The sequence below is a fragment of the Hydra vulgaris genome, chromosome 12 (assembly GCF_038396675.1).
Source record: "Hydra vulgaris chromosome 12, alternate assembly HydraT2T_AEP".
NCBI classification, from domain to species: domain Eukaryota; kingdom Metazoa; phylum Cnidaria; class Hydrozoa; order Anthoathecata; family Hydridae; genus Hydra; species Hydra vulgaris.
In genome coordinates, this window is record NC_088931.1 from 52,700,001 (window position 1) to 52,712,287 (window position 12,287).

A 12,287-nucleotide genomic window follows, 5' to 3' on the forward strand; every position below is an offset into this window, starting at 1 on the left:
TTTCATGATTGCTTATTATAATTTGAGTCCAGATTTGTTCATTTTTTGCTTTGGATAAATCTTTGTCAATAATTTCTAATGAGTTCAAGTCATTTCTAATGTATATAGCTACGCTTCCACCACGACCTTTATCTCTGTTTTTGCTGTATAAAGAGTAATTATTAATTGAGTTAACTGATATGGTGTTAAACCATGATTTGGTAATTGCTATTATGTGGTAATTAAATGTTGCAATAAGTATCTTTAGCTCATTCATTTTATTGTTTAAAGAATTACAATAGTAACATTTCATTTAAATTACAATAGTTATTTCGTTTTAATTAAAATGGTTGGAAGGTAAGGGAGGGCTGAGATTAAATAATTTCAATTTTTTTGAGTTCATTCCAATGTATTCCCCAATAGAATTTCCGTTGTTAACACCATATTTCTTGTTAGTTGGCCTCCCGTCTAAGTCGATTATGATATTTGGAAGGTTATTGTTGCCTAGATTTCTTTCAGCTCGCAGTTGTTTATCAAGAATTCTTTCTGCTTCGGTTCTATCAACATTAATGTACACTTTTTTATTATTTGTTATACTATTTTTTCAATTTTTTAGAGCGGTTTGTTGGGACGAATTAGTTTTAAATTCTAAAAGTATCATTTCGAGTGGTTTTGGTGCTGCTTGAGCAGAATTTTTGATTAGGTTTCTTTTTATTCTTTTTTTGACTTTTTACATCATTTCTAGTTAGGTGAAGCACTTCAAGAATTTTATCCATTTCAGCTATGTCATGCGTATTACTGTCTTGTTCATTTTCTGGGATCCGTTTATTATTACATTGTTTTCAATACGCGTTTTTTCTTTATTTTCTTTTGCTACCTTTGAAAGCAACAGCACTTCATTGACTGTGTTTTTTTTATCAAAAAGGTTTGACCATTTGTTGGTGGGTTTTTTAGGGGTATTTTTTAGTTGAACAATTTCATCTTTTGCGGTAGCTAGTTCTGTTTCTAGCATAGACACTTTTATTACTAGTAAGTCGAATTTGTTCATTAAATCATTTAGCCAGATGTCTAGATTAGCTGTATTGCATTTTATTGTAGGTTGTGCCTGTGTAACGAGGATTGCACAACACACTCATTTTGATGATAAATTTTTTTTTACAATTACAATTGCATATAATATATACAACACAGTAATATTAATTTAACAATATATAATATAAAGTTAGATTGGGATGTAATTAGAAAATAAGTATTACAAATGACGTAAGAATACAAAACTTAAGCACTTAAGAGTTAAGAGTATAACAACATAAAAAAATAAAACTAACTAGAAATTAATAGCGACAATTATAAGAAATTGAGTATGCGTGAGATATTTAAAATGTAAACAAACTAAATTATATTTAAATCAAATAAATTATTCACAGATAAAGAATAATGACCAAATTACTAAATATAAGAAAAATAATATTGAAAGAAAACTACCAACTAAAAATAATTAAATAAGTATAATATAAATAGTAAGATAGTATATCGATAATTATATATAAAATAGATAATTATATCGAAAATGCAATAAAATATAGTTAAATTGACAAACAATAAAAACTTTAAATATTTAATTTTTATTAAGTAATTTAGTAACGATATATAAGTTTAATATTATTCAAAATGATTTAATAAATTCTAAGGGTAAAAATGAATAACAACTAACAAATTTAATAGGTAATGTAATAATAATAAGCAAAGTTAATAAGTATTATAATGATAATGTTAGTACAAAGCAAAAATTTACGCAAAATGATGCAAGAAAATTATAACATTAAAAAAAAGAAGAAAAATGTTACAAACTTATAGCGAAAACTTATTAATATAATATAAAGTAGAAAATTAAAAAAAAATTTAGAAATCAGTTATAGAATTTTATTAACTTTTATTATAAATCTTACTTTGAGAAAAGACACATCTATTGACTTTAAAGCAGATGTTCATTAAATATATATTTATATATATATATATATATATATATATATATATATATATATATATATATATATATATATATATATATATATATATATATATATATATATATATATATATATATGGTATAATAATAAAATAATGACACAAAAGATGTGTCTAAAATAGCAAATCCTCCAAACTGCCCAGAACTGAAAATTATTGCAAAGTTATAATTGTTAAACAAAAAATGTTAAAGATTTGAAAAGGTCATTTAAAAAGCATTAAATAGTTTTGATTATCTGTGCGCAAGCTTATAGGTACCACCAAAACAAAAGTTCAAAATTTAACTAGATGCCCACAGGAATAAATTAATTTCTTTAAAATATTTTCTTTTCTTATTATATTGTATTAAAATTAATACTTAGTTCATAATAAAAGTTGAATAGTCATTTTTTATAGTTGTTTTTCTACCTTCACACTTATTTCGTATACAGGCTTTAATAACTTACTAAAATTTTTTAATTATTTGAGTTAGTAACTACTTCAAAGTTTTACTAAAGCAAGTTTAACCCTGATTATTTTAAAGAAGATTTCATCACTGATTGGTTAATAAATCCTGTAATGTTTAATAAATATTATTGTTCAAGCCACATAAAATGTATGATGACTGATGGGAATAAATGAATAGTAATTGAGGGTAATTACATATTACACAACAATTTTTATTAAACAAACATACAAACTAAAAACATAAAATTCAACAACACCAAGTGATTGGTGAGATGAATAGAATTAGTAGTTAACAATATTAACTTTATGTTCTTTTTATTGAGGAGAGTGATTATCTATAGACAACAAGACATCTTGAATTTTTGCTTCTTCAAGATCTTTAAAAAGGATATTGCAATCAGCTTCCCAGTCTAAAAAATTAACGATCAAACCACATAGATTGAATTTATGTGATTTGATACTTTCAAAGTATCCTAATATATTTTTCAAACTAAGTTTTAAATACCAACTTTAATTCAGTAAGTTTTTCAGGCAAAATGAAAATAAAAAGATTAATGAATGAAAAAAATTTTTTGCAAATAAATCTTGATTGTACCTGCCCAAACCCAAACTATCAGTCAATATTTTTACTAAAGCCCTACACCAAACTTAAAATGGATTTTTTACTTGGCATACAGTTGTATGTACACTATTCCATTATACATTGTACACTATTACTGAATTCCTGGTAAAAATGCTATGCCGTTTGTTATTAATTAGAAAACATTTTTCAACTAGATTTAATAAAACAATTATTTAGATGGGTATATAAATATATATATATATATATATATATATATATATATATATATATATATATATATATATATATATATATATATATATATATATATATATATATATATATATATATATGGGTCATTCCATGCCAAGTGGTGCAAATTTTAATGAGGTCCCTCATGGACCATCTCAGATTTTATTGAAATTTTTTGATTTTGTACATATATATGTTAAAAGCATGTTTTGAAAATTTTAGATCAATATCTAATATGGTTCTTGAGAAAACGCTATTTAAGTAGTGGGCTATTTTGCATAAAATTTCACTCTACAAGAAAAAAGGGTTTTTTCATCATTTTTAACTTTTAATTTTCAAATTTTTTAACTTTTGAACAAGTTAGTTTTATACTTCAATTATTATAAGATAGCAAGTGTGCTGTGGATACTTTGAAAAAAGAAAAAAATATTATTTCTGGCATCTTAACTTTTTCCATAATGGCGGGCTAAAGTTGATTTTTTTGTTTTAAGAATAAGTTTTTTTGTGATTTTAAAGACCTTAATCTTAAAAACTAGTTACAAAGTTAATACAAATCAAATTGCCTGCTGATCTACATGTGGTGGATAAACATTTTTAAAAAAATCAGTTGATTAAAGAGCTGCATTCAAAAGTTATAGGTCTCCAAAATGAGTCAGATCGAGATTTTCGTAAAATTGATCTGTGATGCAAAGCATCTGTTACCTAAGATGGCACTTTTTTTTTTTTATAAAATTTTTTATACGCATCAATTAAAGACTGTTAATTAACAAAAACCAAAAAAATTAATGGGCGCTTATTCATAACCCCCAAAAGGTAGTCTCTAAAAGTCAGGTAAATTTTCCATAAAAAATTATTACTTTTTAAAAGTTTAGTTATTGTTTCATTTAATTCTATATTACTAGTATGTCAATCTAAAAAGTACTAATAAAACCAAATAAATTGTTGTATTTTAGAACTAATTAATAATAAGTAATATGCCTGAGCTTTCTACTTGCTGTATTGGTAAAGCATTAAATGAACAGTGCTATCTATCTAATAAAAGTAAACGCTACCAAGAACTGTCTAAACTAAACCAAGAGCTTATTTCTTTGAGAAGCAAAATAAATCCCATAGATTTTATTTGTAGCTATCACGAGAAAGTTTACTTGTCGAGGTATGAGAATGAACATCGCAGGTATTGTTGTAATCCGTTGAACAAGCACGCAAAAAATGTGAAAAGTAAGTTTCAATATTTAATATCTTAATTTAATAAAAATACCTTAATAACACTAAATAAATAAATCAAAAAATATTTAATAATTATTTCTGTTATTTTTTAGATTCTCTTAGAGTTATCAGTCTTTCATATGCCAAAGATTTTGGTTTAATACCTGGTCAAAAAATTTGCACTAGTTGCAGAAAAGTTCTGAATTGCAAACATAATACAAAAGAAAATGAACTCCAAGAAAAAGAAATTTATTTTGACAACCATACATTAAAAGAAGATCTTAATTCAAGTAATGCAAGTTTTGGATGCTCACCTCTAAAACTTGTTTCAAAAAAAGATAGAGTTGCATATGGAAAGCGTAAAATTGATAGCGTAAGAGCTCATACACAAAAGGCTGTTGCCAATGTGCTAGGTTTAGAAATAGCTGCACTTTGTGGAATTGACTCACCCTCAAAAAAATGTTTGAAAAAAACAAACACAGATTTAGACAATATTATGACTCAAATTAAGTCAAAATTTGAAAAAATATTGTCAAATTCTAAAAAAATCACACTTCTTACACTCACTCCAGACAGTTGGTCAATAGAGAAAACTCAGAAGTTTTTTTTTACTTCAAAAAGATCTGTAGTACAAGCCAGAAAATTAAGTAAAAAAAGTGGAATACTATCAAAACTTTCTCCAAAATCGGGTAGAAAACTAAGCGAAGATGTAATTACAGAGGTTGTTCATTTCTACGAATGCGATGAATATTCAAGGGTTTGTCCAGGAAAAAAAGAGTTTGTTTCAGTTAAAGTAGATAGTAAAAAGCAACATATCCAAAAGCGCCTTCTACTAGTCAATATGAAAGAGCTACATATTGAGTTTAAAAAGAAATATAATTATATATAAGTTGGATTTTCAAAATTTTGTGAGCTAAGGCCCAAGTGGTGCATTCCTGTGGGTGGTGCTTCTGGTCTGCATGCAGTTTGTGTTTGCCAGTACCATCAAAATGTAAAGCTCCTTGTACAGAAAATTCCTGGAGTTTCTGATTACATAATCTTATTAAAATTAATGGTTTGTAGCATTGAAAATAGAGATTGTATGCTGCATAGCTGCGATAAATGTCCTGCTAAAAAGGTTTTGTTAGACTACATTGACACTTTGTTTACAGAAAAAGAAATTAGTGAAGTTAACTTTTATCAATGGCAAAAATCAAATTACCAATGTACTTTAGTACCAGCAACTCTACCTTTAGATGAATTTATTGAAATGGTTTATGAACAGTTAGATAGTTTACGAGTGCATCATTTTATATCAAAAAGTCAAGCCACCTACTACCAACATTTGAAAACTAATTTAAAAGAAAATCAAGCTTTGGTTCTTCTTGACTTTGCAGAAAACTATAGTTTTCTAATACAGGATGCAGTGCAAGGTTTTCACTGGAATAACAGCCAAGCAACTGTGCACCCCTTTGTTGAGTATTTTATAAAAGATGGAAAACTTGATAGTCAAAGTTATTGTTTTATATCAGATCATCTGAAACATGGAACAGATGCTGTTCATTGCTTTATCGGTAATGTTATTGATAAACTTAAACAGTTACAAACATTTGAACACATTATCTATTTTAGTGATGGAGCTGCATCACAATATAAAAATTACAAAAATCTTATCAACTTATGCTACCATAAACACGATTTTGACATGACTGCAGAGTGGCACTTTTTTGCAACATCGCATGGTAAAAGCCCTTGTGATGGTGTTGGTGGAACAGTGAAACGTCTTGTTGCACGAGCCAGTCTACAATCACTAAACGATCCTATTGACACACCAAGCAAAATGTACAGCTGGTGTGTTCAACATGTCAAAGGAATATCTTTTTTTGTTGTTGACAAAGTTTCAATAGAAACACATACTACAAACTTCAATTTGGAAGAGAGATATCGTTCTTGTTCGACAATACCTGGGACACGAAACCACCACAGTTTTATCCCAATGTCACTTACCTCAATAAAAATAAGAAGAGTCTCATTTGATATTATTTGCACTAATGTGGATTTTTCTACTTGCAGAATTTATATTAATAAAATTTCCAGTTACTCACCAGGAGAATATGTGGCCTGCGTTTACGATGCTCAATGGTATTTAGGAAATATTCTTAGTATTTCAGAAGAGCATCAAGATCTTAATATGAAATTCATGAAAAAGTCTTTATGTAACAAGTTTACGTGGCCATGCAGAGATGATCTTTGTTGGGTACCTCTAATGCATATTTTATGCAAAGTGCAATCTCTTAAAGTCCAGTCAAACAGTGGAAGATTTTATAGTATTGACTTAAAAGAAATCAATGAGATTATTTTATTATTTGAGAAATTTAACTTTTTGTAAATTTTATTATTTTTGTTTATTTTCTTAAAAACATTTTGTTTGTTTTTCATTAAAAAAATTATTGTATTATAAAGAGGGGAGGGGACAGAGGGGAGGGGACTTTATCTATTGGGATTTAAAAGTTCTTTATCTAAAGGGATTAAAAGGCTTTAAGCATTGATATTTTTAAAAAATTTATATAAAAAAAAAAAAGTGCCATCTTAGGTAACAGATGCTTTGCATCACAGATCAATTTTACGAAAATTTCGATCTGACTCATTTTGGAGACCTATAACTTTTGAATGCAGCTCTTTAATCAACTGATTTTTTTAAAAATGTTTATCCACCACATGTAGATCAGCAGGCAATTTGATTTGTATTAACTTTGTAACTAGTTTTTAAGATTAAGGTCTTTAAAATCACAAAAAAACTTATTCTTAAAACAAAAAAATCAACTTTAGCCCGCCATTATGGAAAAAGTTAAGATGCCAGAAATAATATTTTTTTCTTTTTTCAAAGTATCCACAGCACACTTGCTATCTTATAATAATTGAAGTATAAAACTAACTTGTTCAAAAGTTATTGGCTGTTAAAAATGATGAAAAAACCCTTTTTTCTTGTAGAGTGAAATTTTATGCAAAATAGCCCACTACTTAAATAGCGTTTTCTCAAGAACCATATTAGATATTGATCTAAAATTTTCAAAACATGCTTTTAACATATATATGTACAAAATCAAAAAATTTCAATAAAATCTGAGATGGTCCATAAGGGACCTTTGCACCACTTGGCATGGAATGACCCATATAGCCCTTAGAATTAAAAAAATAAGGTCAGCATGAGGTTGCTACAAAGATTTTAGTAGTAAGGTTTCAAATTAAAAACATAGAAACAATGTTCGAAAAAAATCGCCACCCTCAGATACTATTAGAACAGCATTTAGGTTGGCATTGCAGTTAAATTGAGTATATTTAACAAAATTGTTTTACTATAGGCACAAATTAGATTTAAATTGATCAAAAAAACAAATTTAAAAATAAAAGAAAACCTCTAATTGAAGAAAGAGCTTTTGGAGTTGAAATGGAATGTTTGCAACTGAATTAGCATTAAGACCTTCATAATTGCATCTATAATAAAAATACTTTTTAGTTCTTTATAAATTAAAAAAAAAAAATTTTAATAAATTTTATTACTTAAGTAATAAATACTTATTGATTTAGTTGCACTTGGTTTGATAATTGGTGAAAATTAAAAACTTACTTATATAAAGCATTTCGAAACTCCGGAGTCATAAAAAGGGTCTGCAAGAGACTATTTAAGTAACATGTCATCGCTTGATTAATGAGACCAACAAATCCTAAAGAGAAAATACTCTTATTAAAGTTAAAATATATTTACAATCTTCCTTACAATGTTCTTTTACCTTAGTTTGATGAACATTAGCATAGAAATTAAATGAAATAATAAAATAGCAAAGAAATTAAATGAAATAACATCTTTTTAAAAAAATGTCACCTGAAAAACAAGTTATATATGTTGCATTCTGTATTTTATAAATAACATGTTTGTACTCAACAACATCAACAGAGCTTGAAAACATTCTAGCCTTGTTTGTTTTTAGACAAAATTAGAAACTGCTGTTTCAAATAAACCTGCAACTTAAGTTTCAGGGCTTAATTCAATGTTTTTAGAGAAAAGCTTATAAATTATTAATGATATAAGAAATCTTTGATAGAAAATTTATAAGCCAAATTCTTATTGATCTAAAAAATTTTCAGTATGCATTCCTCAAAAACCAGTCAATAATCAAGATAACAACTTTTTAAATGTTTGTTTTAAAAAAAAAAGCCACATTGTGAAACAAAAGATTTACCTGTATCTGATTTTAAAGAGTTAGAAGAATTGTATAAAGAACCAAACTGATCACTCTTTGCCTTTCCATTCTATAATATCATAGTTGTTTATGTTATTATTTGAAAAAAAAATTGTTACATGATCACTAAAAAAATTTTTTAATCACTTTAAAAAAGTATAAATTAAATAAAAAAAATTTTTATCACTTTAAAAAAGTAAAAATTAGTTGATTAAAAAAATTTTTTTTATCACTTTAAAGAAGTATAAATTAGTTAAAAAAAAATTATGAATTAAAATATTGAGAAAAGAATAAAGCAGCAGCAAAGTTAAGTAAGTGACAAGCTCATTAACTTGGATACCTTGTTATCATTAACCTAAATTTTTTTATATATCTATATAATCAAATTGGTGTACGGATCCAAATACCTAGATATACTTAAAACAATTAGAATATTTCCTTATAAACAACAAAAATAATAAATAACTTTTTAAAAAACAAACAAATACAAACAAAAACAAAAAACACAACTTTATTTACATTTATTTTTAAAAATTTTTCTGATTTGAAGCAACTGCTTTTAGACTTAAAACCCTTGCTCTCTCACTTGTTCAGAAAGAAAACATAAAAAAATCTAATAACATTTTATTCTTTTTCTGTTTCAATTAACAAAATTTCATTTATAATAATATCTGAATTAAGAGTTTATATCAAATTATCCCCAAGAAATAAACATGTAAGTGCTATGTGATAGAGTAAGATAAACTGTTTATAAGTTTTGATAAAATATTCATTTATATAATATATATATATATATATAAAACTGTTTTTAAAATTAAGAAACCAAATACATTATGTGACTCTGTAGCTCCATAGTAAAAACATGGATTGTAAATAAAATAAAATTATAATTAAAAAAATATATATATATAAAAAACTAAATGAATATACTGGCACAAAAAATCATTGAAAAAATATTAATTATCACTATAATTCATTATACAAACTATTGTTTATGTATCACATGAATGTTTAGTTAATTCAAATTAAAGAATTTAGAATGCAGATGTATATTATTTATATATAAATACATTGAAAATACATAAATTGAAACACATGGACTGTAAACACATAGATTAAAACACATAGAACATACATTAAAACAAACATCTAGAAATCATAATTTCCATGTTTTAATAATAAAAAAAAGAAAAAAAAAAAAAAAAGTACTGATGATAATTGTAGTAATGACGAAAAGAAAAGAAAAAGAATATTTTAATCATAAAGATAATATGTCTAAAAGTTAGAATTAAAAGTTTTTCAGAATTTTTTTAAATTGATATTGTTTAAAATTAAAGGTATTTTAGGATATAGTTTTTTAGAATTTTTACCATACTTCTGGGTTTTAAAAGATGGTACATTTATTTTTCCATTGTGTATATTTCTAGTAGAGTAGGAATTTAATAGTCTACTTTCTGTGAACAAGTTTGTGATAGAAGATGGTAAGTTTTTATTTCAGGAGTCAAAAACAAAAAGAAGATTTTTTCCAGTGCTAGTAAAGTATGTTACTTTACTAGCGCTGGAAATGTTGGAATGAAAAGTTTTTTGAAGGACTTCAATGTATCTGATTTAATTAGTAGGAAGTTTATTATTCTAATGGATTGACGCTGAGATGATAACAACTTCTTAATGCGATAGTTTCCAACTTGACAACAATATCTAAGATGAGATGAGAATAATGCATAATAAATATTCTTAAGTGTAACTTTATTAATATAATGACAAATTATTGAAAGCTAATAAATACTTATAATATGTAACAACGAGATTTCTTGCTTAGCTCATTAATGTGAAAGTTCCATGAAAGGTTGCAATGAATTAATACAACAAGATATTTAATAACTCTTGAAGGATATACCCGTTTATTAATTTTGATTTTGATTTCAACATTTTTAAAGAAATAGTTTTTTCTTGGAGATGAAAAAAAATTTTTTCATCTCCAAGATTTTTCGATCTCCAGTTTTTTCGGTGTTGAGACATATAAGATTAGCATTTGACCTTTTAGATCCGAATTAACATTTTTATATAAACAATGATACAATTCGTTGAAGTGGCTGGTGAACTTCAATTCAGATAAACCCAATTTTTTTCAGCCAATTATTATTGCAATAATTTAGATCTTCCTATATTTATGAACGGTAGTGTACTCGATGAGTCATCTACCTTTCATTTTCTAGGATTAACTCTCACTTCCGATCTTTCTTGGAAACTGTATATCAAATCCATCGCAAAATTAGCATCTGCTAGAGTTGCATCTCTTTATCGTGCTCCACTTATCTTACTCTGGATTCTATTCTTTATTTCTATATCTCAAATTCGTCCTTGTATAGAATACTGTTGCCATATCTGGGGCAGATTTTCTAATGATGCCCTTTCTCTTTTAAACACAATGCAAAAATGCAATGTAAACATAGTTGGACCTGCTCTTGCAACCAACCTCTAACCATTATCACATCGTCGTAATGTTGCTTCTCTTTCTCTTTTCTACAATATTCTTTTCTACTATAATAGTCACTGCTCTAAAGAGCTGGCGTCTCTTTTACCTTCTACTAAAATTCATTCTCGTGTTACTCATCATTCAATTAAGTCTCATCCTTTTTCTGTGACTGTTCCTAAGTTCTCCAAAAACTCTTATTCGTCTAGTTTTTTTCCTCAAACATCAGTTCTTTGGAATTCGCTACCTTCATCTTGCTTTCCTGATTCATATAACTTGCAATCTTTTAAATCGTCTGTCAATCATTGTCAAACTTCCAACATTCTACCTTGAGTCTAATAACTATTTAATGATATCTAATACAGATTTTGATCTTCGTGTTTTATGGCTGACTTGCTAACTGCTGTAACTTAAAGATTCTATCATTTATTTGATGGAGGCAACAAGACTATTACTCATGACATATTAAAAGTTTTCTATAATGTTTGGCATGCTGGACTTCTCCACAAGATTGCTTCATATGGTTTATCTGGAAAACATTTTAAGATTATCAAATCATTTCTTTCTAACCTCAGTATTCAAGTCATCTTCGAAGATCAACACTTGTCTTTATTTCCAATAACTTCTAGGGTACCTCAAGATTCTATCCTTGGTCTTATCTACATAATCTTCCTGACAATCTTCTAAATCTAAAGTGGCTCTATTTTTTGACAACTCAACTTTATACTCTGGTTTGACAAAAAACCATCTTATATCGAATGCTTAGTACAGGCAGTCAATAACTATTACATTTTTGTAGACATTACTATATTGATGAATGGCAATACTCTCATGGAGTTCTCTACTTTAAGTCTTCTTGGATTACCAACCATACTGACCTAGTATAGAAAACATAAACAATTACTTGCAAAGTTGCCATCTAATGTTACTTCTCTTTATTATTCTTGTCATTCTCTACCTCTACAAATCTTTTTTTCATCTTTGATAGAATACTGTGGTCATATTTGGGCTGGTTCTTATAATAATGCATTTTTCTTCTAGACAAGATCCAAAAACGCATTGTAAACCTAGTTGGCTTTATTTACCAAGATTGAGCCACTCTCCTATAGTTGTAAGATTG

The 12,287-nt window shown here is 26.8% G+C and overlaps 2 protein-coding genes across 4 annotated transcripts in view; one reads left to right on the plus strand and one right to left on the minus strand.

Moving 5' to 3' along the window:
• LOC101235581 (ubiquitin carboxyl-terminal hydrolase 47) overlaps positions 1-12,287 on the minus strand; it is a 117,388-nt gene that overhangs the window by 102,861 nt on the left and 2,240 nt on the right. For all 3 annotated transcript variants that reach the window (XM_065813671.1, XM_065813673.1, XM_065813672.1), the window contains exons 3-5: positions 8,695-8,764; positions 8,082-8,178; positions 7,870-7,948 (exon numbers count right to left, since the gene is read on the minus strand). In XM_065813671.1, coding sequence (XP_065669743.1) covers positions 7,870-7,948; positions 8,082-8,178; positions 8,695-8,764 — 246 coding nt within the window. The remainder of the gene's footprint in view (positions 1-7,869; positions 7,949-8,081; positions 8,179-8,694; positions 8,765-12,287) is intronic.
• LOC136088823 (uncharacterized) lies at positions 4,176-5,367 on the plus strand. The gene is made up of 2 exons (XM_065813674.1): positions 4,176-4,486; positions 4,588-5,367. Exons 1-2 carry the CDS (start codon positions 4,243-4,245, stop codon positions 5,361-5,363), a joined length of 1,020 nt encoding a protein of 339 aa, XP_065669746.1. The 5' UTR covers positions 4,176-4,242; the 3' UTR covers positions 5,364-5,367.